Source organism: Mauremys mutica, chromosome 7 (assembly GCF_020497125.1).
Source record: "Mauremys mutica isolate MM-2020 ecotype Southern chromosome 7, ASM2049712v1, whole genome shotgun sequence".
NCBI classification, from domain to species: domain Eukaryota; kingdom Metazoa; phylum Chordata; order Testudines; family Geoemydidae; genus Mauremys; species Mauremys mutica.
In genome coordinates this window covers 70,209,670-70,234,235 of record NC_059078.1, presented here as the reverse complement: position 1 = coordinate 70,234,235, position 24,566 = coordinate 70,209,670, and the positions used below count along the sequence as shown (strand labels likewise).

The window sequence follows — 24,566 nt, the reverse complement described above, 5'->3', positions numbered from 1 at the left end:
TTCACTAGTAGGGTGGTGAAGCACTGGAATGGGTTACCTAGGGAGGTGGTGGAATCTCCTTCCTTAGAGGTTTTTAAGGTCAGGCTTGACAAAGCCCTGGCTGGGATGATTTAGTTGGGTTTGATCCTGCTTTGAGCAGGGCGTTGGACTAGATGACCTCCTGAGGTCCCTTCCAACCCTGAGATTCTATGATTCTATGAACACCTATTATAATGAAAGAATGCTAGATGTCTGAAGACCACCAGCCCATTCTCACATTAGTGAGGTTCTCAAGAGAAAAGGGATAATGTTAATGAAATTAACAGTTAATATTAAACTGGGAAATGTGAATGACAGTGAGGACAGAGACAATACAAAGGTATCTGAGGTCCTGTTTGCTTAAAATCTCTCTATTTTTTTTCTACCTAAATATCAACTTTACTTGCCTCAAATCAGCCTGTATGTTCCTAGACAGAGATTCAGGTGCCTAAGTGTGGCTAACAATATGAGCAGAAAGTAACAAAATGAAATTAAACTATCGTAAAAGGTAAGTACATATACACCGGGAAAAGATACTCCCATGCACTGATATTCAGTGGGAGGAAAAAATAAAGGCGTGATGGAGACAGTAGATGAGATGCAAACTGAAAATGTTACATGGCAACAAAATAAAACAAAAAAGCCTTTGTAATTTTGACTCCATACAGACAAGCTTTAATTACCTCAGGGAGTAGGAAATAGTCCTGTATATCTGTAGCTCATCTTAGATTGTAAAATCTTTGGGGCCTTTGATTATGTTTGTACAGTGCCTAGTACAGTGGGGCTTGGGCCTCTAGGCATTACTGTAATACAGATAATAAACTGTAGCTGAAGTGTTGCATTTGCTGTAGTTAGGTGGCTCTGAGCCCCTCATTCATTACCAGACAGATAGCCAAAATGGAGTGAGTTCAGATGATCAGAATGACTAATTATACTTTTAGCAAAGCAATGACTAAAAGGCTGGAGGAATATTACTGTATTTTAATATGTGAAGGATGTAAATAGTAAGCATTGAGAGAAATTACTTAGGTGGTACACAGAAGAAAGTGGGATGAAATTTAAAAAAAAAGGCAAAAATCAAGGCAAAATATCAAGAACAGCTTCCCCATAGTAAAATCTAAAAGCTGGTGGATTAGCCTTCGAAGGGAACTGATGGGAGTCTCGTAGGTTGGGACTCTTAGAATTAAACTGGACCGTGCGCTAGTAAAAACAGTGTAGGGACCTAACTTGTACTTGCAGGGAAATGGATCAGGTGACCTGTTATCCATCTCTCATTTCTAGGAATACCACACACTGACTTCATACTTTGTGAAGAGAGATTTCCTTTTCTTCTAAACTTACCAATTTTGAGGGAGATGGTAAGAAAAGAGACTGATGAATTTTCACTACACTCTTTGTATCTTCTGAACATAGGAACTGCCATATGTGATCATACCACTGAGTCCAGTACGTTCAGTATCCTGTCACTGACAGCAGATACCTCAGCTCAAGGTGCTAGAAACCCTTCAATAGGCAGTTCTGGGGTAACCTGCCCCTAGGGCAAATTTCCTCCTTATCCCCAATAGAAGTTAGTTTATGCCCTGCAGCATGGGAGTATATATCCCTTCCAGATCTTTTTTATTTAAAATGGTTACTATTCTAAATCTGAATATCCTCATTATCCATACTAATGTATAATCCCTTAAATATTTCAGTCAGACGTTTCCTAACGTCTCCATTTCAGGGTAAATAAGTGCAGTTACTAGCCATCTTTTATTTAAGTGCTATTGTGTGAAAAGTGAAGTGATAGCCACGGCCATGAAATTTAAAAAGGTCGTTTTCAGAACTGTAGAGGTTTGGTTTAAGACGACAAAAATAAGTATTTTTATTCATGCCAAATGCTTGTCATCCTTGAAGCAAATGCAAGAATTACCATTAGAGCAATGTCTTTTCAAGGCCCTAACCATAAAGTACCAAATTGACTTCAGTAGGGCTACTCATGCGAGTAACGATTACTTACATAAATGAAGACAGCAGGACTATGCCTTGTGTTGGGCCATGGCAATAAGCCTCCTTGGCTGCTCTTCTCTGGAGAGCTTTTCAGATTTCAGCTATGCCCATAACCTGTCTGTCGAGCCAGAGTAGTTTAGCTCTCCTCTGTGGAAAAAGAAATTTAAACGGCTGTAAAAAACCCAAAACAAAACATGTTTTCACCTATTTCCTCTTTAATCAAATAGATTTGCTGTAATTTCCAGGGCAGAGTGTGAGTGTGAGTGTGTGTGTGTGTGTGTAAAAATATATATATATATAATTGTGGATATATTATGTTTATAACCCCAGAGATATCAGTAAGATTTGTAATACATTAAAAAGGCATTTAACACTGAAACACAGTCTATAGACCGACACACTGTTAAACATAGGAACAGGCCCATGTGCCCAAAATTATACTTTAACAAAACATACTGTAATGGTGGTGGTCTGTTTCTTATGCTTGGTTAATTTCTTCATTGTCATTTTTCTCACTATTGTTCATGTAATTACTGGCACTTGGGAACCGCACACTTGACATGTGCAGTTGGCAATAGCTCAACAATCCCCTGCCCTCTGACTCCTTTAAGAATAATAGGAGATGATTAACCATCAATTTTTTTGTAAATTACAAGTAGCTTATGGCCATTTAAAGTAACAGTCAACTTTAATTCTAGCCAATTAAAAAAAAAAGTTAAATACTTTCATGTACACCCCTCCAGTTACCATCACCTTCTGTTTTCTATTTCCCTACATAAACACGGGAATCTGACAACACAGGTGAAAGAGTGAACCTGACTAGACACACAAAGTATTGTCAAATAAACAAAGCAATCAAACTGGAACAAAATAACTTTTTGACCCTAACTTTTCAATTCTATCATTTTTATCTGTTACTTGTAACAATAGGTAAAAAGTTCCAGAAGGAAGTGACATTGTTTTGTGCTGACTATGTCCCTTTAAATCTTTCCTTTCAGTAACCCTAGAAATACTGAATTCGCCCCCCCCCCAAATTTTTGAGATTCCAAGAGACCAATCCCAATAATGCAATTGGGGCCCAGTATAAAGTTTATTTTTAGATTTTCTTCATCAATTAATGCTTGTGAAAGATTCCATTTTCCACATGAAATTCTCTGTTTATCCACAGGCATTATGGGGAAGTAGCCAGGAACAGTGCAAGCTTTCCCCCTATTGACCAGCCAGCATGCCCCAATACTCTTTAGGAGAGATTACCTCAAGGGTGAGAAGGTCAGATTTCATAGTCTGTTCAGTGCTGAATATCTTTGTTGAGTTTTTGAACGAAACTGCCAATTAGTGCTAAATGCAGTTGTAACTCCTGTGGTGTAATATAAACCTGAACAGGACTACAACCATTCTACTTATGCCACTGCGTAGGGTTTTGGATGGTAAAGGATTTTGGTCATTACCAACTCAGAGCACATTTAAAATAACAGTCTAGAGATAGAAGGCTCCATACCCATTAACAGTTGCTTTACCTCATATTCTTGTGTTGCTACTTATTTGTTATTGTTGTTGTGTTGTCTCCTATGAGATGTACCATCCAGCTGTGTTAGAGGGAGGCAGTCAACTTCACTTACAAAAAAAAAGAGAGCTTGAATGAGCATGTCCTGATTTAAAAAAAAATCCCTTAAGAGATTTGTAAGGGGGTGTCTGTTTCTCTGTTGATTTTCAGAAGGGTGTTTAGGATGGTGGGACAAAAGCCACAGCCCCAAACCTGCTCAGAACCATCTGACCTCACCCCCTCTTCATATGTTTGCTGCTGTCAGTTCAGTTTCAGTTTTGCTGCTGCTGTCTTGGTAAACACCATCTTACGGAATCTGGGAAAGAGCATGCATGCAAACACCCTAAGGAGCAGTGCATCGGAGTCAGGTCATCATGCTACTGCATGAGACAAGAAGCACAAGTGACCAAATTACTCATTATGGCACATGCCAAGTCTTTCTTGTTCTTAAAGTAATGCCAGGATTAACCAGCAGAGCAGTTTGGCTACTAAAAGGAAATCCTGCTTGTTTTACTCAGTGGAGTTATCCCACTGAAGACAATTGGATTCCTCATCTGAGTAAGAACAGCAGGACGCAGCCCTAAATTGGTCCCACTGATTCTGAAGTAGCTTCAGCTGCAAAAGCCTTTCCTCTGTTGCTCCTTTATCCTCCCCGTTTCTGAAACTAGCGCTGCTGAGTTAAACAGTGCATATGCTTTTGCTTCGTTATCTAAGCAGTTAAAGTTTATTTAGAGTTGGGCATTTACATCATGGCAACAAAGGAGACATCCATACAGTGTTCCATAGCCACTTAATATCACATCAAAGGATGAGCCACATTTGGAAAACTGGAAAGGGCAAGAGAGAGCAGAATTAATTTCAAAGCCTAATTCAGCTCCCAGGAGCATAGGCGCTGAGTTATATGGGCCCGTGGGGCCCATGCTCCAGCAATATTCCCGAAGGTGGGCCCAGCTCCACCAATGTTTGGGCCCCAGGCCCTGTGCTTTGGGGGTCCCCGCGCCAGGGGTCAGCAATGTGGGGCGCTCTCACGCTCCCCACAAGCAGCTCCTCCCAGCCCTGGAGATGCCCCAGCGCTGACTTGGCTCACAGCCCATTGGCCGGGAACCCCAGCCAATGGGAGCTGCAGGGGGCGGTGCCAGATCTGCCTGGCCACGCCTCCACAGCAGGGCGGGGGAGGGAGCCACAGGCAGCAGCTCTGAGCCCTGGGCAGAGCAGCAGCAGGGTCCGTTCCTCTCGGACTGACACAGCCGCTGAGCTGTGGGGGCAGCCAGACACACGGACACAGCCGGAGGGGGGGGCGGTTGTGGGGACAAACAGACACAGCCGGGGGGTTGTGAGGACAGACAGACGGACACAGCTGGGGGGTTGTGGGGACAGACAGATGGAGCCGTGGGCGGGGAAAGGAGCAGCAATGGGCACCCCGGGGCTGGCATAAAATACACAGGATGGGGGGGGCTTCCTGAGGGGACTATAGCAACACCCCCCGCAGAGCAGACCCAGGTTGCAGCTGGCTCCGCCCATCACAGCTCCCTACCCCACAGAGACCCACACAACCCTCTGCCCCCTCGAGAGACTCCCAATGACCCCTGTGCCCCTGTCACTCCTCTCCAGAGAGCCCTCCCCTTTGTGCCAGCCCACTCCCCTCCCCCACTGCCTCCCCTCCTCCAAAGCTCCCTACAATCTCCCCCTTTGCCTTCCACCCCCCAGCCCAGACCATTCCATTGGCCGGGAGGCTCCCAGGCTATTGGCTAGCAGGACCCATGGGAGCTGCACCTGAGGCAGGGTGCCTGCTTGCAGATGCAGACCTGCCTGGCTGTGCCTCCACAGCACAGGGAGGGGGAGCCACAGGTGAGCAAGCCCTGGTCATCATCATCACAGGCCCAGTAATTCTCTGGATATTTAATGTCACTGATGCAAAATGTGTGCAATTTTATGGGCTGAATGATTGAATGACATAATACCCACCTGTCCGCATTGTCCGTCACTAAGTCCAGTAATTTTGTCAAGTGTTTGTCGCACAACATGGTGGTGCCTACCCCTACCTTGTGCTTCAGGGGGTGATGGGGTCCAGGGCAGCCTGGGGCGTTAGCGGGGGGCCTGGCACTGGCAGCAGTGAGTGACCTGGCCCCAGCCCATTCTGCTCAACCTCGCCAGCTCCCGGCATTGCTCAGGGGCAGGGCCTTCGGGGAAGAGGTGGAGTGGGGGCGGTGTGGGAAGAGGCTGGGCGGAGCAGGGTTGCTCGCTGCTGTCGGCGCCAGGCACCCCGCTAACCCCCCAGGCCACCCTGGACCCCACGTTCCCCTGAAGCATAAGGTGGGGGTAGGCATCCTATGGATGGGACGGATCCACTTGGGCACCACCAAAAATTATACAAACCTGCCGCCCATGCCCAGGAGAATGATATGGAACCAATAATTTATAGTTAAGTTCTTATTAATTAGTTTTTGAAAAGTCAGCAGTGGAGAAGAGCCCAGCAGTTACATGTATTTTCAATTTGACTGGTGGAAAAATCATTGGCTAACTCATAAACAATTTGGAATTTTACATTCCCAGAAACCCCTCATTGATGCAGCCTTAGCACTCATTTTCTGTCCCAACCCAGACTCCCCAAGATAAACCTCATAAGATTTTTTAGTTAGGTTTTTCACACACAATATGTAACAGTATTTATTTTACCTTTCATTCCAAAGTACCTGAACAAGCTGTTATTGTAGCTAAGTACCATGGAGTGATTTATCATTCATTCTTCCTATGCAGATCCCTATGGGGTGGAACAGTCCACAGGAAAACCACTCAGTTGTTTAGAACAGCAAGCAAAAAACAAGTTTGCTGATGAAATAGCACAGGTAATTTGGGTAGGCAGGTAGGAATTTGACCAGGACACTTGTTAACATGCCTGTTCTTGTGGAAAGTAACATGGATCTTAAATTCTCAAAACCAGATATAAAACCAAGGTCCTATCTCTTCCAAGATATGAAAACTTCTCCCCTGTTATTGTAAATGTTGGGGTGTGGGGAGATGAATGAAGGGAGGGGTAAGCATGGGTAATATGCAGCAACTATCAGTAGTTGTACTGGTCCTCAGGAAGAAAAACGGACTTTATCTCTGCTTACTAGGCCAGGAATATTGCTAAAAAAAATGTTTTCTGGTTCAAAGTTTCTGGGCAGTGAAGCAGAGAGGACACTTGATTTAACACAAGTACAATGATATTGGATGCTTCCTTAAAACTGCTGGGTAGTTCCACAAGACACAAGATTTAGTATTTGCACTTCCCTCTTTATGTGAAATCTGAGAAGCAATTTGATGCCCATTTTGCCACACTCCGGCAGTTTTAAGAGGACCCACAATGAAATGCTTACATTAGGCAGAGAATATTAGGCTTTGCTCCTTTGACATTATGTGAAGAAAACTTTATTCAGCCATTGTAGCTCCTCTTGAACCTGAAAGTATTTTGAAGTTTTGCAAAACTATTGAGAGTCAAAAAATCTAGAAAGATAGGATTTCACTAAATCTGATACGATTTAAGCAGATGATATTTCATTAATGGCATGAGTTAGATGATGCTTTGACATGTGAGGTCAGTCGAATATTTCATATGATACAAAATATTGATATCTACTTACAGTAGAACCTAATAAGGATTCACCTGGGGAAGATAAGATAAGGTACAGAACTAAGAGTTTGTGCATTTTTATTTTTAATGCCCTAACCTATCAGGTCTGGAAGCAGATGTTTCATACTCTTGGCAATCCAAGATTCTCAGCTTTCCAAGAATATGACAGTTGTTTCTAGCCTTGGTGGCTTGTGAGATATCACACTTTAAAACTGTCACCGGTCTATCATGGCCTTTTTGTCACTGGTTACGTCTGAATATGTATTAACAAGTCCCAGATTTAGAACCAGAGAAATTTGAAATCCCTGCAGCTCTTCAGGTCCCATTGAACTGCTGAAACTTACTGCATGCTCTTTACAACTAAGGAATTATGTTCTGCACTAAAAGCATTCTGCATGGCTCACAAAAGCGCTGCAGTCTCTTTGACTCCTGCAGCCTATTTTGAGGACTGCTTCAGCGTTGTAGCAGCTGCATAATGCTGCTTTAGTCATTGCATGACCACCTACACCCATTACCTTCAAAGGGCAAGAATCTGTGATTTTGCCCCATCTGACAACCACATAACGGAGCAACATCTTAAGAGGATGTGGAGGCTGGTTCTATCTCAGCGACCTGCCTGCCAGCCAAGAATTTTAGAGAGGCTACATGGTTCAGAGAAGGCTTTCCCCCAAACTAACAGCTCCCACCCCTCAAACTCTCCAGAGGGTGGGTGGGTGTGTTTGCAGGGGGAGTCCACATTTCTTCAAGTTAGATTAACTGCTAGACAACCAGGGTACATGTCTCAGAGCCACAGACACCTTGGGCTGGATAGACCCAAAGCAGCAAAAGTTACTCTGTAGTTATCAGAAAGTTAGTTATTTTATTGACTGCATCTTAAATTGTGGGAAGCCAAGCAAAAAAAAAAAGAAAGCTTAAACAAAAAACAGAACAAGATTAAGATGTAAATGTGCACTTTCATCCACTCTTCCTCCCCCAGCACCCCTGATAATTAGTTTCCATTTAATAGGACAACTTCATCCCTCCAACAGATATGGAAAATAAGCCTAGATTTTAAAAAAATCTTTAAAACCAACTTGAAAAGGAGACTGCTTTTTTATTAACATGTAAATTAAGTGTTTGAGAGAAATCATACGGTAAAGGGCTAGCTAACTTGGACTAAAACTGTGCAAAAACTGGAGTTACCAAATTACAATTCCAGCCTACAGCTTCGTAAACAGTTCTCTTTCTCTTTGTGTTAATACAACATTTATCTTACTCAAGAACTGGCATTAAACCCCAAACATATTGTGAAGCTCAATCTGGCCGGACGATATATTGTTTTCTACCACTGACAGTGACCTGAGGTTTGTCTCTTAAACTTTGGCAGCCGTTGTACAGACTGCTGTGCCAAGAAGGCATTATTAAATCGAAAGTATATAAACAAAACTGTCTCAGATTTATGGGTTAAATTGAACCATAGCAAAATGTTTAACCATCAGATAACTGCACAGAAGGTAAATGCCTTCTTTAGTGTGTCTTAAACAGGAATTATTTTTCTTGCATTTAGAGTGTCAGAAGACCCACCAAACAAAATGAAACCTGATCCTTGTTTTTTTCAGACTATAGTTCAAACTGAGACAAAATCTCCTGCAGGAAGCAGAGACGTTAATAGAATGTGAACATGGGTATTAAAGTGCAAAAATCAGAATATGTCCATCCGCTCCCCATATCGCTTTTTAACCTTACATCTTTGAATAACCTGTCTTGACACTCATAAAACTCTGTGCTTATTTTTAACAGAGTAAGGATGCACTTTTGAATCAAGCTGTTGGCCAGAGGTCTAATATGTTGCAATCCCTCTCCCCGCAAAAGGTCAGGAAGATTAGTAGTCTGCAACTTGGGGAGATTCAGCTGCACGCAGTCCAGAGACAGAAGGAATGAAAGCTCCTGTGGGGATGCGTAGCAGTAATTTGCAGTGTGAATGGTCTCCCTTGTCCCTAATATAGTGCTCATGTGTTAGAGCGTCTCTTCAGTATAAGTGGGCAGTTGTTTAGCATTCAGAAGATGAAAAGGCTCCCTGCAGAGCTTGGTACAAGAATTAGAAAGCTCCTCCAAGACTGTATGTCTGACCAGTGGAAATCTTTATAGTTGCCTTCTCATCCCTTACTCCCACCCTGAGGGCTTTTCCCGGGGTCACTGCTACACTGTAATGGTATTTGGGGCTCAGTGCTGCTCCCACTGACAGCGAAGGGAGCAGGAGCAGGCCTTTAGGTAGCAACGGGCAGGGGAAGCTACTTGGACTTGTGAGTCATTCTGAGTACAACAAAATTTGTCAGAGGAGCCCCATGTAGTTTTGTGGCCTGCTAGGCTGGGCATTTCAGTAGGCAGTCTGGGGCTTCTTCCCCTGACCTCCCCAGCTGTTCTCTAGCAATTGGCACAGATTTAGGGGAGTTGGGTGATGAAATCTCATGCAACTCTTTGCATGCCTGTTCACAGGACGCACAGAAGTGACCAGTCTTGGGTAGAATTTTTAGCTAGTCTTCGCCAAACCAAGAATATCACCCCCTCTGATTTACAGATGAGGAAACTGAGGCAGAGAGGGATTGGGTGGCTTCCCTAAGGTTGCACAGTGCATTATCAGCAAATATGAGACTAACTTCCATGCCCTTGCTCAGTGCATTAGGCTATACTACCCCTCCAGCTCCAGGTCTGTGTCTGAAAGCACCATCCCTCTAGAGAATTCTTACAATTCCTCTCCTCAAGAAAGGCATATCTAATTATACAGTGGTCTAGAATTCCTTTCCCCTCAAGCTGAGAAGCTAAGGGAAGGAATAGCTGTCATAGTTTTGGGTCAGACACTGGTGCACCAGGTTTGATAAAATAAGCATCTGCCAGAATCTGAAGGTAGACAAGGCCTCCTCCTTTCACCCAGTTAAATTCACATCCTTATTCACTTCTGCATTTCAGAATTCTGGAAGAGAGAAACTATGGGAAAGGCTATTGTCACAAAAGGCACAGCTCACTAAAGAGGTTCAGATCCAGATATTTAGGTGCTTCTCTGAATCCTGACCTGCCAGCTTTCTGATAGACACCCCTTGGGATCTACAGTTCTTATGCAAAACTGTTTGCCTGAAAAGGACCTAATATATCATTTAACAAGGATTTTTAATACCAGCACACCAGCAATACAGCAAAGACAGCAGTTTACACTTTACTCTCCCTCTCCCTCACCAAGGCAGCTGGAGCAAGATGTAAAGAGTACTCATCCTTCCCTGTGTCAAGGTGAAGGCTCATTTGGGGTTTAGAATTGTTCCCCTCCCCGACCCCCCTCCTGTATTCATAGTGACTATTTAAACTAAATATTAGCTTCAAAAGTTTCTGGAGGTAACAGACCACCAGTGCATACTTTTTTTAAAGGGACACCAGCACTTTGTTTTAATGCTGTGTACATCTTGGTTTTGCATGTAGAGCTTGTCAGGGATTAGGGAATGGAAGTCATACCTAGTGATCAGAGCAGAAGTCAGGGGCAGATGCCAGAGACAGGAGTCAAAACCAAAGTCAGGAATCAGAGGTGAGGGTCAGAGCTGGTATCAGGAATCAGAGGCCCGGGGTCAGAACTGGAGTCAGAGCCAGGTTACCTGGAGTGTGTGAAAACAAGAGCAGAGCGGGAACAAACAAGCACAGACACTATCAGACCCTTAGGGGGAATGTTTTGAGTAGCCAATGCCTTGTTTCTGCTGCTGGTCTTAAGAGCAGGTCTGCTGATTCCCTCAGCTAATCAGGCAGTTTGGCCAATCAGGTATCTCAGTTGGGGTCCAGCTGTTCTTATTAGAGCACCTGGGCATTAAGCTAGCCAGTAAGCAGGTTCCTAATTCTTGACAGAGCTTGATTTCTGTCTCATTCCATTTTCATACTTATCAAACTGATCATGCAACGTGTGGGAGGTAGGACAGGCAGTTTAACGGGACAAATTGAATGTTGGTGTAAACTCACAGTTGTCAACAGAGTCAGGCCAGGAATGAAGTTGTCCTCATCTTATTTTGATAGCTTTGTTTCTGTTGCTTAGATGCACAAGCAACAATCACATGTAAGTTTAATCATGTTAAGTTATGAAGAGTGGGGTTTTTTTGTGGCCACTGATTCAGGGACAGGAAATCCCTCAATGGTTAATTGACCTGCACAAAATTATTCCAAATAGAATTCCAGCTGAAATTATGTTCATTACATTACAGCCACAGAAAAATGCTATCCTGAAATACACTTGAGAGTGATTGATATAGCCAGAGCCAGCAGCCAAAGAGAAACTGTGAAACTCCTTTAAAATGTCTCCCCTGGCTTTTTTCTCATCACTCCCCCAGTACCATCTGATTGGACAGACTCTTAATATGTCATTACTCAGGTGTTAGTAAGCAGGTCTGGGGTGATAAGTAGCTCTCCTTCTACAGGATAAAGAGTAGTTTCTTTGGGTAGGCAGCCTAGGGTACCTGTGTAAATTCTATATGGCATTAGCTATAGAGGTGAATTTCTTCTGGATCAAAACCTTAAGGGTCAGTTAATCTAAAATGAGAGTATAGGCTCTAGCAGATAGGGCACCAGACTAGGATTTATGAGAGCTGGATTCTATCCCTGCCACTGTCTGGCTTTGTGACCACAAACAAGTCACTTTACCTCTCTCAATTGCTCTTGTGTAAAAGAGGCTAATGATATTTGCCTTCTTTTCTTTGTAAAGGGATTTGAGACCTACAGTGAAGAGCCACATAAGAGAGAAATATTTTTATGGATAATTATTAGTGAATTACCTCAATCACCTCTTGAAATCACAGCACTTCTAGGAGTGATTTAGGGGTAATTCTTCAAGAATCTGGTCACGCCTTGAAGCCTATTTAGTGAGTCCATCTTCCTGCTCTGTTAATATGTATAGAGTTCTATGGTTTTACCAAGTAATGGAGTAAAATTTGGTGAGTAATTAGAAAGGCTGCTGTCTTGAAGCCCATACTGGAGAGCCAGGTCATGCAATAAATCAGGCCACACAGAGCTCATTGCATGATGGAGGCCTAAATCTTCATTCAGGTGCAAACATTCCTGCTGAAGTCAATGGGAGTTGTGTACGCTTATCTGGGGGCAGAATCTGGCTAAACCCAAATAAGTGCTTTCAGCTCACGTATTGCCAAATGTTTATTACTACTTCTGAAATAGAGATCTTTTAAAAAAATCTCTATTCTGACACTTTTTTGGCCTTGATAGCTAACATATCCTATTTTATTATTCTAGCCTGTTTGAACTGCTGCAGTTATGGTGATGTCACAATTTCCATTAAAACCCCTATGTTCAGGGGTTTATTACTCGGCTATAAAAATTCACTCTCCACTGAAAATTGGCATAGGAAAATGGAATCATCTCAGCTATTAAGAAATAGCAGGTGCACAAAGTCACAGGTTTGAGGTGCTGTTCCCCACATGCCAGTATTTCCAAAATAGCTCTTATTTTTTTGTTGGTAAAAACAAGTTATTTTGGCTGTTAGTCCTTGTTGTGAGCAGGTGTTATTAGGTGAAGGTGAGGACAGTTACAACTGGTGAGTTAGTTCATTCCCAAGAGGCCACTTGCATGCACAAACCTTCCCATCAACAAGAAAATCCAAACCAATTTGCTGTGATTTGAGCATCTTTTGGCATTTCATTGCAAGACCTGTTCGTATAATCAGTCTAACTTCTGTGACATGTTATTCATCAGTTTGTTGGTATTTATCATTTTCAGTGTATTAGAACATGACAAGTGACTGGAAAAAAATTAAAGCTCTTTATTCAGCCAACCACAAGCATCAAATAATCCAAGTGGGATGACTTGCTGCTTGAAATTAAGCATGTGCTTTAGTATCTTGCTGAATCAGGACAAGGATAACATATGACAAGTGTTTTTTGCTTTTCAATTGTAGTTTATTTTTGTTTATAGTGGAACAGGTGGCACATTGGACTATATTTTGTAGGAAAATTAGTTTTGACACCTCACTACAGCAATTAAGTCAAGCATGCAAAGAGATTGCCAGTATCGATTATAAAATGGGTTATTTAGTTAGGTGCTACTGGAGTTCCTTATCAGCCTGCACAGCATAAATCAATGGTTTTTAATTTTCACCCCTCAGATTTCAAACTGTAGTCAAATATACCAAGATATGAGTACTCTAATCCCACCCTTCAGAGCATAAGGTGAGCAGTGCAGGAGTCAGGAGGTATTTTACTGCACATATATCTTAGTGCACTCTGATGGATGAGGGGGGGTCACAGGCAGGGCCACCCGGGGGGGGCAAGTGGGGCAATTTGCCCCAGGCCCCACAGGGGCCCCACGAGCCCTGGCCCGGCAGCGGTCCGGGTCTTCGGCGGCATTTCGGCGGCGGCGGGCCCTTCAGTGCTGCTGAAGACGCGGAGCGACTGAAGGGCCCCCCGCTGCCGAAATGCCGCAGAAGACCCGGACCGCCGCCGGGTGAGTACAAGCACCGCAGCTCCCCCGCCTCGCCCCAGGCCCCCTGAATCCTCTGGGCGGCCCTGGTCACAGGATTCTCTGATACAAGGTTTGGCCTACTGCTGGAGGCAGGATGCTGACTTGATGGGGTCACTAGCCCAACGGAATAGGGAAAATCCTATGTTCCCAAGTGCCCCACTTTTTTATTTTCCGGAAGCCGTTCGAGCATGAGGGAACTGCCTCTCTCCATGCTGCTGAGAAGATGTTGGTGCTTCTCTCCAATGTCAGCTGAGGAATCAGCAGTCGTGGTTTTCAATATAGTTAATGGTGCAGCCTGGGGACAGATGTTTTAACCTTGGATTACTTTGCATTTATCAACATTGAATTTCATCTGCCATTTTGTTGCTGAGTCATCCAGTTTTATGAGATCCCTTTGTAACTCTTTGCAGTCATTTTGGGATTTAACTATCTTGAGTAATTTTGTATCATCTGCAAACTTTGCCACCTCACTGTATATTCCTTTTTCCATATAATTTACGAATGTGTTGAACAGCACTGGTCCCAGTACACATCCCAAGGAGACACCACTATTTACTTTTCCTCCCTTCTGAAAACTGACTATTGATTCCTATCCTTTGTTTCCTGTCTTTTAACTAGGTACTGATCTATGAGAGGACCTTCCCTCTGATCCCATGACTGCTTAGTTTCCTTAAGAGTCCTTTGAGTGGGACCTTGTCAAAGGCTTTCTGAAAGTCCAAGTACGCTATATACACTGGATTACCCTTATCCACATGTTTGTTGACCCCCTAAAAGAATTCTAATAGATTGGTGAGGCATGATTTCCCTTCACAAAAGCTGTGTTGATTCTTCCCTAACAAATCATGTTCATCTTTGCGTCTGATAATTCTATTCTTTACTACTGATGATTCTGTTCTCTACTGTTTTAACCAATTTGCTGGTACTGGAGTTAGGCTTACTGGATCGCCTCTGGAGCCTTTTAAAAAATGGGATTCACATTAGCTATCCTCCAGTCATCTGGTACAGCAGCTGATTTAAGTGATAAGTTACATACCACAATTAGTAGTTCTGCAATTTCTTATTTGAGTTCATTTTGAACTCTTGGGTGTATACCATCTAGTCCTGCTTAATTTATTAGTTTGATCCAAAACCGCCGCTATTGACACCTCAATCCGGAACAGTTCCTCAGATTTGTCACCTAAAAAGAATGGCTCAGGTGTGAAACTCAGCCTCAAAGCCTCTGCAGTGAAGACCAATGCCAAGCATTCATTTAGCTTCTTCACAATGGCCTTGTCTTCCTTGCGTGATCCTTTAGCACCTCTATCATCCAGTGGCCTCACTGATTGTTTGGCAGGCTTCCTGCATCTGGCGTACTTAAAATTTTGTTGCTATTAGTTTTTGAGTCTTTTGCTAGTTGTTCTTCAAATTCTTTTTGGCCTGCCTTATTGTACTTTTACACTTGACTTTCCAGAATTTATATTTCTTTCTATTTTCCTCAAGAAGATTTGACTTACAATTTTTAAAGGATGCCTTTTTACCTCTACTTGCCTCTTTTACTTTGTTGTTTAGCCATGGTGACACTTTTTTGGTCATCTTACTATTTTTTTTTTAATTTAAGGTATATATTAAACTTGAACCTCTATTGTGGTGTTTTTAAAAAATTTCCATGCAGCTTGCAGGCATTTCATTCTTGTGACTGTTCTTTTTAATGTCTGTTTAACTAGCTTCCTCATTTTTGTGTAGTTCCCTGTTCTGTGGTGGGTTTCTTTGTTATTCCCTCTCCAACCAAGGATGTTAAATTTAATTATATTGTGGTCGCTATTACTGAGTGGTTCAGCTATATTCACCTCTTGGACCAGATCCGGTGCTCCACTTAGGACTAAATCGAGAATTGCCTCTCCCCTTGTGGATTCCAGGACTAGGTACTCCAAGAGTCATTAATGGTGTCTAGAAACTTTTTCTCTGCATCCCGTCCTGAGGTGACATGCTCCCAGTCAATATGGGGATAGTTGAAATCCCCCTTTGTTATTGAGTTTTCTATTTTTATAGCCTCTCTAATCTCTTTGAGCATTTCACAGTCGCTAACACCATCCTGATCAGGTGGTTGGTAGTATATTCATACTGCTATGTTCTTATTCAAGCATGGAATTTCTATCCATAGAGATTCTATGCTACAGTTTGACTCAGATTTTTACTGTATTTCATTCTATGCTTTCTTTCATATATAGTGCATCTCCCCCATCAGCTCCACCTATTCCGTCATTCCTATGTTTTGTACCCTGGTATAACCATGTCTCATTGATTGTCCTCATTCCACCAGTTTCTGTGATGCCTATTATATCAATATCCTCATTTAATACAAGGCACTCAAGTTCACTCATTGTATTTAGGCTTCTAGCATTTGTAAATAAGCACTTATAAAATTTGTCACTTTTTAGTTGTCTGTCTTCATGTTATGTAATTGAATGGAACTCTCTTTCATTGACTTTCTCTTCAGTTCCTACCTGTACTTTTCTCAACTTCTCTTCTCTTCTCTTTACTAGCATATAGAGAATCCCTGTTAATAGATCCTCCCCTAAGAAATGTCTGCGTCTGAACCATGTGTTCCTCTGTACCTCTTGGCTTTCTTACTGCCCTTAGTGTAAAAACTCCTCTATGACTTCTTTAATTTTACATACCAGCAATCTGGTTCTAGTATGGTTGAGGTGGAGCCCATCCTTCCTCTATAGGCTCCTCCTTCTCCAAAAAGTTCCCCAGTTCCTAATAAACCTAAATCCCTCCTTCCTACACCATCATCTCATCCACACATTGAGATCCTGCAGTTCTGCCAATTTAACTGGTCCTGCGTGTGGAACTGGAAGCATTTCCAAGAATGCTACCATGGAGGTCCTGGACTTTAATCTCTTGCCTAGCAGCCTAAATTTGGCCTCCAGGACCTCTCTCCTACCTTTCCCTATATATCATTGGTACCTACCACTGGCTCCTCCCAAGCACTGCAGATAAATCTGAGTACAAGTCTTGAGAAATCTGCAATCTTTGCACCCAGCGGGCAATTGACCATGTGATTCTCCCGGTCATCACAAACCCAGTTATCCATATTTCTAATGATTGAACCCCCATTACTATTACCTTTTTCTTCCTAATAACTGGGATTCCCTCCCCCAAGGAGGTATCCTCATTGTGAGAGGATACCACGGCATCATCTGGAAGGAGGGTCCCAACTATGGGATCGTTTCCCTTCATTCCAGTTTGATGATGTCCTTCCCAAGACTTGTGTCCTCCTCAGCGGCACAAAAGCTGTCAGACTGGGGGTGGGACCACACTATGTCCCAGAAAGTCTCATCTTGTACCTCTCTGTCTCACTTAGCTCCTCCAGTTCAGCTACTCTGGTCTCAAGAGCCCACACTTGGTCTCTGAGGGCCAGGACCTCCTTGCACTGAATGCACACATACGCCACCTGGCCACAAGGCAAGTAATCATACATGCTGCAGTTAGGGTTAGGCTATCCCCCCACTCTGCTGCTGGACTTCTTCCTGTATTATTTTTACTCCTTCAGCTTTTTTGGGGGGACATGTTTGAGAGTTTTTTTGGGGTGGAGGGAAAGGTTGTTTATTGCCTTAATGTTAGGTGTATCCAGTTCTCATGCTCCCTCTCTAAACTCCCTCACAAAAAACTCTCCTGTTTGGTAGCTCCTCTGGTTGCTTAGGACAGTGGTCTCCAAACTTTTTTGATCGTGCATCCCTATCAGTAAAAGATTTTTGAGCACACACCCCCTACCGCGCCGAAGCAAAACAAAAAAACACCTTGGACTCCTCTCCGAACTGCCGAAGCAAAAAAAAAATGCTCCTCCTGCCGCACACCCCCAAGGATCCTCTTGTGCACCCCACTTTGGAGATCACTGGCTTAGGAGCTAGCTTTTTAAACCCCTGTTCTCCCTCAGTAGCCTAGCCCCTGGTTAATGGATCCTAAAGGGACGGGGGATCAAAGCTTCATCAAGAAGCCGTCAGCCTTGCTCAGAAGGCTGCTATGCGCAGGCACTGCCCCCCAAACAGGCCACACTATATGCTAAAATCAAACAGTGAGCACACAACAAACAAACTCACCTCAAAGGTCATGAAGTCATTCTTCCTTCACCTGGCAAACTCTCTCGCAAAATTCCCCAGCTTGTCACTCTTGTTCACTAACGCCGCTGGTCACTTAGGAACTGGCTTTTTAAAATTAAACAGGGAGCTACTCTGGGGAACTCTGACTCCTGTTGTTTCATCTGCCTGGCTGTTTCAGTCCCCAGGCCTTGACAACAGTAGGTTCTTCTCCCATGGCATTTCCCATTGTTACTAGAACTGGCTCAGCTCCACCAACAGATGACGGGGCACTACTAGCACTTTAGCCACTGTGTTGTCCAGATCTGTTCTGAGCAGGACTAGCTGACATCATGGTACAAACACCAGTGCCATGTCTATGCTAGCATTCCCATCTTCGCTCACTGCCTTGAGATCTGAGCTGGTACTAGCACCAAAAGGAAGCTTTAGAGGGAAAGTGCAGCATAGACACTCCGAGCGAAGGACCTATTTTATTTTTATTATATATAACATAAATTAAATTGTGTTGTTGTGTCATCCTGTTCTTATTGCTGCCCTGTCTCCATTTTTAAGTAACTGGAGAAGCAAATTCAGATTTAGTGGTTCCCTAGTCTTCCTTTTGGCATGGGAATCCTGAAAGAGCAGCATAGGAGGTGGTCTCTGCCAAGCAAGGAGCAACCCAGGTAAGATTTTCAAGGGTGTCCAAATGACATAGTAGCCCAGATCTCATTTTCAAAAGAGACTTTGGCTCTTAATACCTAAATCACTTCGGCATCCTTGAAAATGTTACCCAACATGTCTGTGTGGACTTGAATAAGGAGGCTGGATAGGACTACAGGAGGGGTGGGCAAACTTTTTGGCCTGAGGGCCACATCGGGTTTCAGAAATTGTATGGAGGGCCAGTTACGGGAGGTTGTGCCTCTCCAAACAGCCAGGCATGGCCTGGCCCCTGGCCCCATCTGACCCCCCCCGCCTCTGATGGCCCCCCAGGGACCCCCGCCCCATCCACCATCCCCCCCCCCCCATCTGTCCCCTGACCACCCCCGGACCTCCCGCCCCCTGCTGCCCCATCCAACCCCCCCTCCTTCCTGACTGCCCCCTGGGACCTCTGCCACATCCAACCACCTCTTCTCTCTGACAGCCCCAGGAACTCCCACCCCCATTCAACCCCCCTGTTCCCTGCCCTCTGACTGCCCCCAACCCTATCCACACCCCCGGCCCCTGACCACTCCCCGAACTCCCCTGCCCTCTATCCAAACCCCTCGCTCCCTGCCCCCTTACCATGCTGCCTGGAGCACCAGTGGCTAGCCGCGCTACAGCCGCACCGCCCAGCTGGAGCCAGCCATGCAACGTGCAGCATGAGCCCCGGGGCAGGCCAGGCTCTGCAGCTGTGCTACCCCAAGAGCTTGCAGCCCCGCTGCCTAGAGCGCTGCGCCAGCAGCGCAGTGAGCTGAGGCTGCGGGGAGGGGGAACAGCAGAAGAGGGGCCGGGGGTAGCCTCCTCGGGCAGGAACTCAGGGGCCGGGCAGAACGGTCCTGTGGGCCGGATGTGGCCCGTGGCCCGTAGTTTGCCCACCTCTGGACTACAGCCATCGTTCTCACACATGGGGTCACCAATATACAGAGTTAACTCTGCTTCTTACAGCTGAGGAATGCACTCAGTTTACAAGCACTTTACAAAATAAGTATATGAGAGTTCTCTGACCAGTGAAGAAAGCCACACACCCAGACAGAACCGGGACACAAGGGACTTGAAATCTGATTGGATGGTGCATCCACACTCTGAACACAGACAAACTTTTCTCAAATCAGGGACTTAAACTAAGATTTCAAAAGCTTCCTGCGGCTTAGATCCCCATGATTCAACTAAAACAAGTCAGAGGGAAAGAGACAGACAGGTTTTGCCAACTAGCATTTTCATCCTCTTCCAACCAGAAGACACTAATTCCTAACACCAGTTAACCCACATCCCCAATACAGCCTGATAGGGAACTCCTTAATTCGCCACAGCTGGCCCAGCCCTCCTACCCTCACAATCCTTGTAATTAGGACATGCAGCTGTGGTCTTTCCTCTGCTTGGGGAGTGAGAGTTAACCCTCTCCCTGCCAACATTTGATGGATTCTATACATCTTGGTGCAGCTCAAAGGGAATTTTCCAGTGATAGGTAGTGTTGGGTGATTACAAAGTATGGTGGTCAGTATTAGACCACTGACTCACTGTGGGACCCAGGGAAAATTGTGTGCTCTCTGTGATATTCACTGCTGCAGCAGAGGGTACAATGTGGTGCTAGTGGAGTGGCCAAGTAGGCACCCTCTGCAAGACCTGCATTGGCCTTGAATATGTCAGGAAGGGTAGCGCCTGCCTTCACCAACATAAAACATAGTAATGAGGCTCCAGTAGCTCATGGATGGGGAATGGAAAGTGGCCACTGTTGCAATCTACAGGCCCAACCCAATGCCCATGGGAGTCAAATGAAGGACTCCTCTTGCCAAGAATGGGCATTTGATTGGGTCCTATGAGAAGAAAAAACACCCATGTGCAGATTGTACTGCAGCCTCGTGTCCTGCCCATGTGTTGAAGAGGACTTGCATGCGACCCAACCCAAGGAAGATCTGTGGCTTTCTGCAGTGGGTGGCGGGAGTGGAATTCTCACTCTCCATATGTAAGGTCACTGATCTGTAAAATGGGGATAATATAGATACTTCACAAGGCAGCTGAGGAGCTTAATTACTTAATTCATGTGAAACACTTTAAGAGTCCTCAGTCAAAATGTGCTATTAAAAACATTTTGTATTATTCCAAGTCTGTGTAAGTGAAAGTGGCTACTCAGGAGAGAAGAGCTTCTTGAAGTCTCTTAATTAACAACAATTTGAGTTCCATGGCACTTCTCCTTCCTCTTACCAATTTGTTGCCAAGATTTTCTCATTCCTGTGGAATTCTATAATTCTAGAAAATAAATGCTGATGACTGTTGAAGTATCTTTAGTCACTTGATGACTGAAGCAGTTAGAACCTTTCAGTCACTTGTTGAGATAATTTTCATTTTCAAAATGTACAGAATTAACCACAAAGACAGAGGTCCCAATTCTTCGGTCACCAAATTTATGCCATGTGCTATTACACTAATGTAGCTCCTCCTGGGTTAACTTGGTGTAAAATGAGGGGAGAATCAGGTCCACCAGCTAAGTATAGATAGCGATCCCCAACTGAGATTAGGGTTCATTGTGCGGGGCATTGTGCAAACGCACATTACAGACTGTGCCACCCCAAAAAGCTTCCAGTGCAATTGGACAAGACAAAGGATGAGAAGGAAACCGAGGCAGAGAGAGTTGCAATGACTTTCCCAAGGTCACAGAGCAAGTCACTGGTAAAGTCAGGAACAGAATGCAAGTTATTCTGCCTCCCAATCCAGTGCCCTATCTACTAGACCCTTCATCAGTTGTGTAAGTTGGTCACTTTTGCCTCTGGTGTGGCTAAAGGAGATTGCAAAGTGTGACACCACTGGCCTCTTGTTTGCACCTAATTTTCACTTGCATATCTAAAGCCACTGTCCTAGGATGCAGTGATAGATTCAAATTATGCAGAGATCCGTGTTTGAGTCGCCCTTATTCAACTATCCCTATGTGACGCCTTTATTATTTGAGCAACACATTAGCTGGACAGAAATCCTGAATAGCTGAGGTTCTCAAAGATTAGTGAATTCATTTTACAAACTCACTAAATCTCAGCTTCTAGCATCTATTTATGTAAAGGATTTTTAATTCATTTTTTTGGCCCTCATTAAAAGTTTCTGATTGACAGCACTGAAAAAATATAGCCACAGAACAGGTCTGATTCTGGTTGCACATCCGTGTAAATTAGGAGTAACTCCACTGAATCAGTGAAGTTACAATATCAGGGGGTAGCCGTGTTAGGGTACGTCCATACTTACGGCCGGGTCGACGGGTAGCGTTCGACTTCTCGGAGTTCGAACTATCGTGTCTAATCTAGACACGATAGTTCGAACTCCGAACGCGCTCCCGTCGACTCCGGAACTCCACCACAGCGAACGGCGGTGGCGGAGTCGACGGGGGAGCCGCGGACTTCGATCCCGCGGCGTCTGGACAGGTAAGAAGTTCGAACTTAGGTAGTTCGACTTCAGCTATGCTATTCGCGTAGCTGAAGTCGCGTACGTTAGTTCGACCCCCCACCCTAGTGTAGACCAGGCCTTCGTCTGTATCCACAAAAACAACAAGGAGTCCAGTGGCACTTTAAAGACTAACAGATTTATTTGGGCATAAGCTTTTGTGGGTAAAAAACGTGCCCAAATACATCTGTTAGCCTTTAAGGTACCACTGGACTCCTTGTTGTTTTTGAAGTTACAATAGTGTGAGAGGAGAACCAGGCTTAATAAATACAAGTGCAAATTCCTTACGTTACCCTGGCAAATGTGTCCTACCCATACTTCGGGTGGGAACAACTGTCCATGCTGTGGTCCTGTCTGCAGAACTGCCATGTCGCAAAACCCAGAGAAAAAGCTGTTTTTTATGTTGTAAAGCTCCTATCAACGAGTTACTATTCTGTTGTGCCCCAGGGTATTAAAGAGAATGAATACTTGTTATCACTTAACTCCTGTGTAGGCGATTATGGGTTTCCTGCTGTTCTGAAGCTTCAGAATGGCAAATTGGGCTTCCTTTAGTTTTGATTTACCAGTTGAAGAAAGTGGAGATCCCATGCAGGTGAAAGACAAAACTGGGTATTTGCTATTTATCAGGAAATGGTTAAATCACAGCAGTTTCCCCCGGATCTGAGCACTTCTTATTGTTTGACTTTAAAACTCAGGACACTATGTTTATTGTCTCATCAAACAGCCTGCAAATGAACGTTTAAGTTTTTATTGGTGTTCTTTTCCTTTCTCTGCTTTCAATATTGTCCTTCCAAATAGTTGTGGACACCAAAAAATGTTCCTTTTTGTGGGTCACTCTTCAGCACTTTGCTTGGAAGCTCTAACCACTCCATGACTGTGGTAGGGTATCACATAAGAAAGCAATCATCGCCTAGTGGCCAGGCTGGGATGAGTGAATTGCGGCGAGCTCAGTACTTTCCCCACCAATAGGATAACCCGATCCATCGTGCCATCTTTAGACTTACAATCAAGAGGCCTCTGTATTAATGACCCATATATTGCTTTCACAAAGTATGCAGCCCTGCTCCTAATGAAAAGACTCTATTCAAGTTCCTGCTGCTATTTTTAGCCTGCTTCTGTTCAGCTCACTCTTAGAAGAACCTTTAGCACAATACTATATTTCTTTCTTTCTTTTTTTTGCAGGCGCTGAGTAGCAGTCTGTATAAGAGCGCATCTCCCTATGGCTCCCTTAATAACATAGTGGATGGGTTAAGCTCGCTCACTGAGCATTTCTCTGACCTATCCCTCTCCTCGGAAGCCAGAAAACCCAGCAAGAGGCCACCTCCTAACTACCTATGTCACCTCTGTTTTAACAAGGGACACTACATCAAAGACTGTCCACAGGTAAGTGATGTGTGATGGTCTATAAGAGTTTTCACCGCACCACTCGTCTAATGAGACAATTTCCTGAACTTGACTCACTTTTCTTTTTCAGAGCAGCTTTGCAGAAATGTCTTGACAGTTTACCAGGGCAGGCCAAGGTTCTTTTCATCCACCTGTTATCATGGGGCCTGTTACCATGACATTTTACTTGTGTGTCGGCTCCACCTACCCATAGATGCTGGAACTAGGGATGCGGGGGATGTCGCCTCACCCCCTGGTTCGAAGTGGTTTCCATCATATACAGGGTTTGCAGTTTGATTCAATAACTCTCAGCATCCCCACTATACAAATTGTTCCAGCACGCCTGCACCTACCCCAATGCGACCCCCACCCCCAAAAAACACTTCATTCCAGACAAGTGAGTGGGTAGATTTTGGCAATGGTAAAAGTTGTTACTGTGTAATTTTCCATTTTGAAGATTATGCTAAATTCATTTTAAAGCTGCACATTTCTTAGTTATTTTGGATATAACATTTAATAAAAAAATATAGGAAGTAATGGAAGTACCCAGCACTAAACACTGTAAGGAAAGAGAAAATGCTATATCAGATGAAAACCTTAAGTCACTGTTGCAGGAACCCAAGTTTGAGGCATAGCTAGTGCAAAATGTCCCTTGCCTGGTATATGAGAGGTTTATGCTACTTGACTAGAGTTCATGATGGTTCTTGGCTTAGTAGACTGCCTTTGCAATAGCAAAACTGGTAACGTTATTTCCTTAAAGATGTGGGGTACAGTAATGTGCACTAAAACCGTATACTAATTTGCATCTCTCCTCTGAAGAGCCAAATCCCAGCATGCCAGGTTTTCCCATCTTCTCAGGTTTCAGCTTGGCATTACTAAGGTTTGCTGGTTCCCATAGAAGTAGAGACGGTTCAAACTTTTCCAACAAGCAATCTACTTAGAGTCCTGAGGCAAAAAAATGCTGATGGTGTTCCAAAAATACAGACGTGCACATTAGTGGCATCCTCTAGACCACAGTTTTCAACTCCTGGCTTCTTAACATGTAACCTTTGTTCTCTCAGTAAAATTGACTACAGTCGATGGCAGCTAGGGGTGTCAGACATATAAAAGCCAGAATTGCAGGCAGAAGGAATGTTTGCCAGCTAAGCAAGGTCAGCATGAAATTGAGCTTTAACTGAGTGTGTTCCTGTTGCAGTTGGTCACAGAGGTGTGAACCAAAGAGGGGGTTATCTCCATGAAGTTTTAGCTGCATAGCTCCTTCTGATTTTAAGGGAAGTTGTGGGACAAAAACGCCCCATGCAGCTCTGCAATTGCATTTCAAAATATTGTACATTGTATTGTTTCAGAATACACTGAATGGAGC

General features: G+C 44.1%; 1 protein-coding gene across 2 annotated transcripts in view; it reads left to right on the top strand.

Annotated features, from left to right (window-relative positions):
* The window catches only part of ZCCHC24 (zinc finger CCHC-type containing 24), a 166,489-nt gene that overhangs the window by 9,944 nt on the left and 131,979 nt on the right, over nt 1–24,566 (top strand). Inside the window, exons 1-2 of one of the 2 annotated variants that reach the window (XM_045024084.1) lie at nt 1,362–1,376; nt 23,003–23,203. In XM_045024084.1, coding sequence (XP_044880019.1) covers nt 1,374–1,376; nt 23,003–23,203 — 204 coding nt within the window. In that variant the 5' untranslated portion in view covers nt 1,362–1,373. Of the gene's footprint in view, nt 1–1,361; nt 1,377–23,002; nt 23,204–24,566 lie in introns of those variants that run through there. The other variant, XM_045024083.1, reaches the window with a different exon arrangement.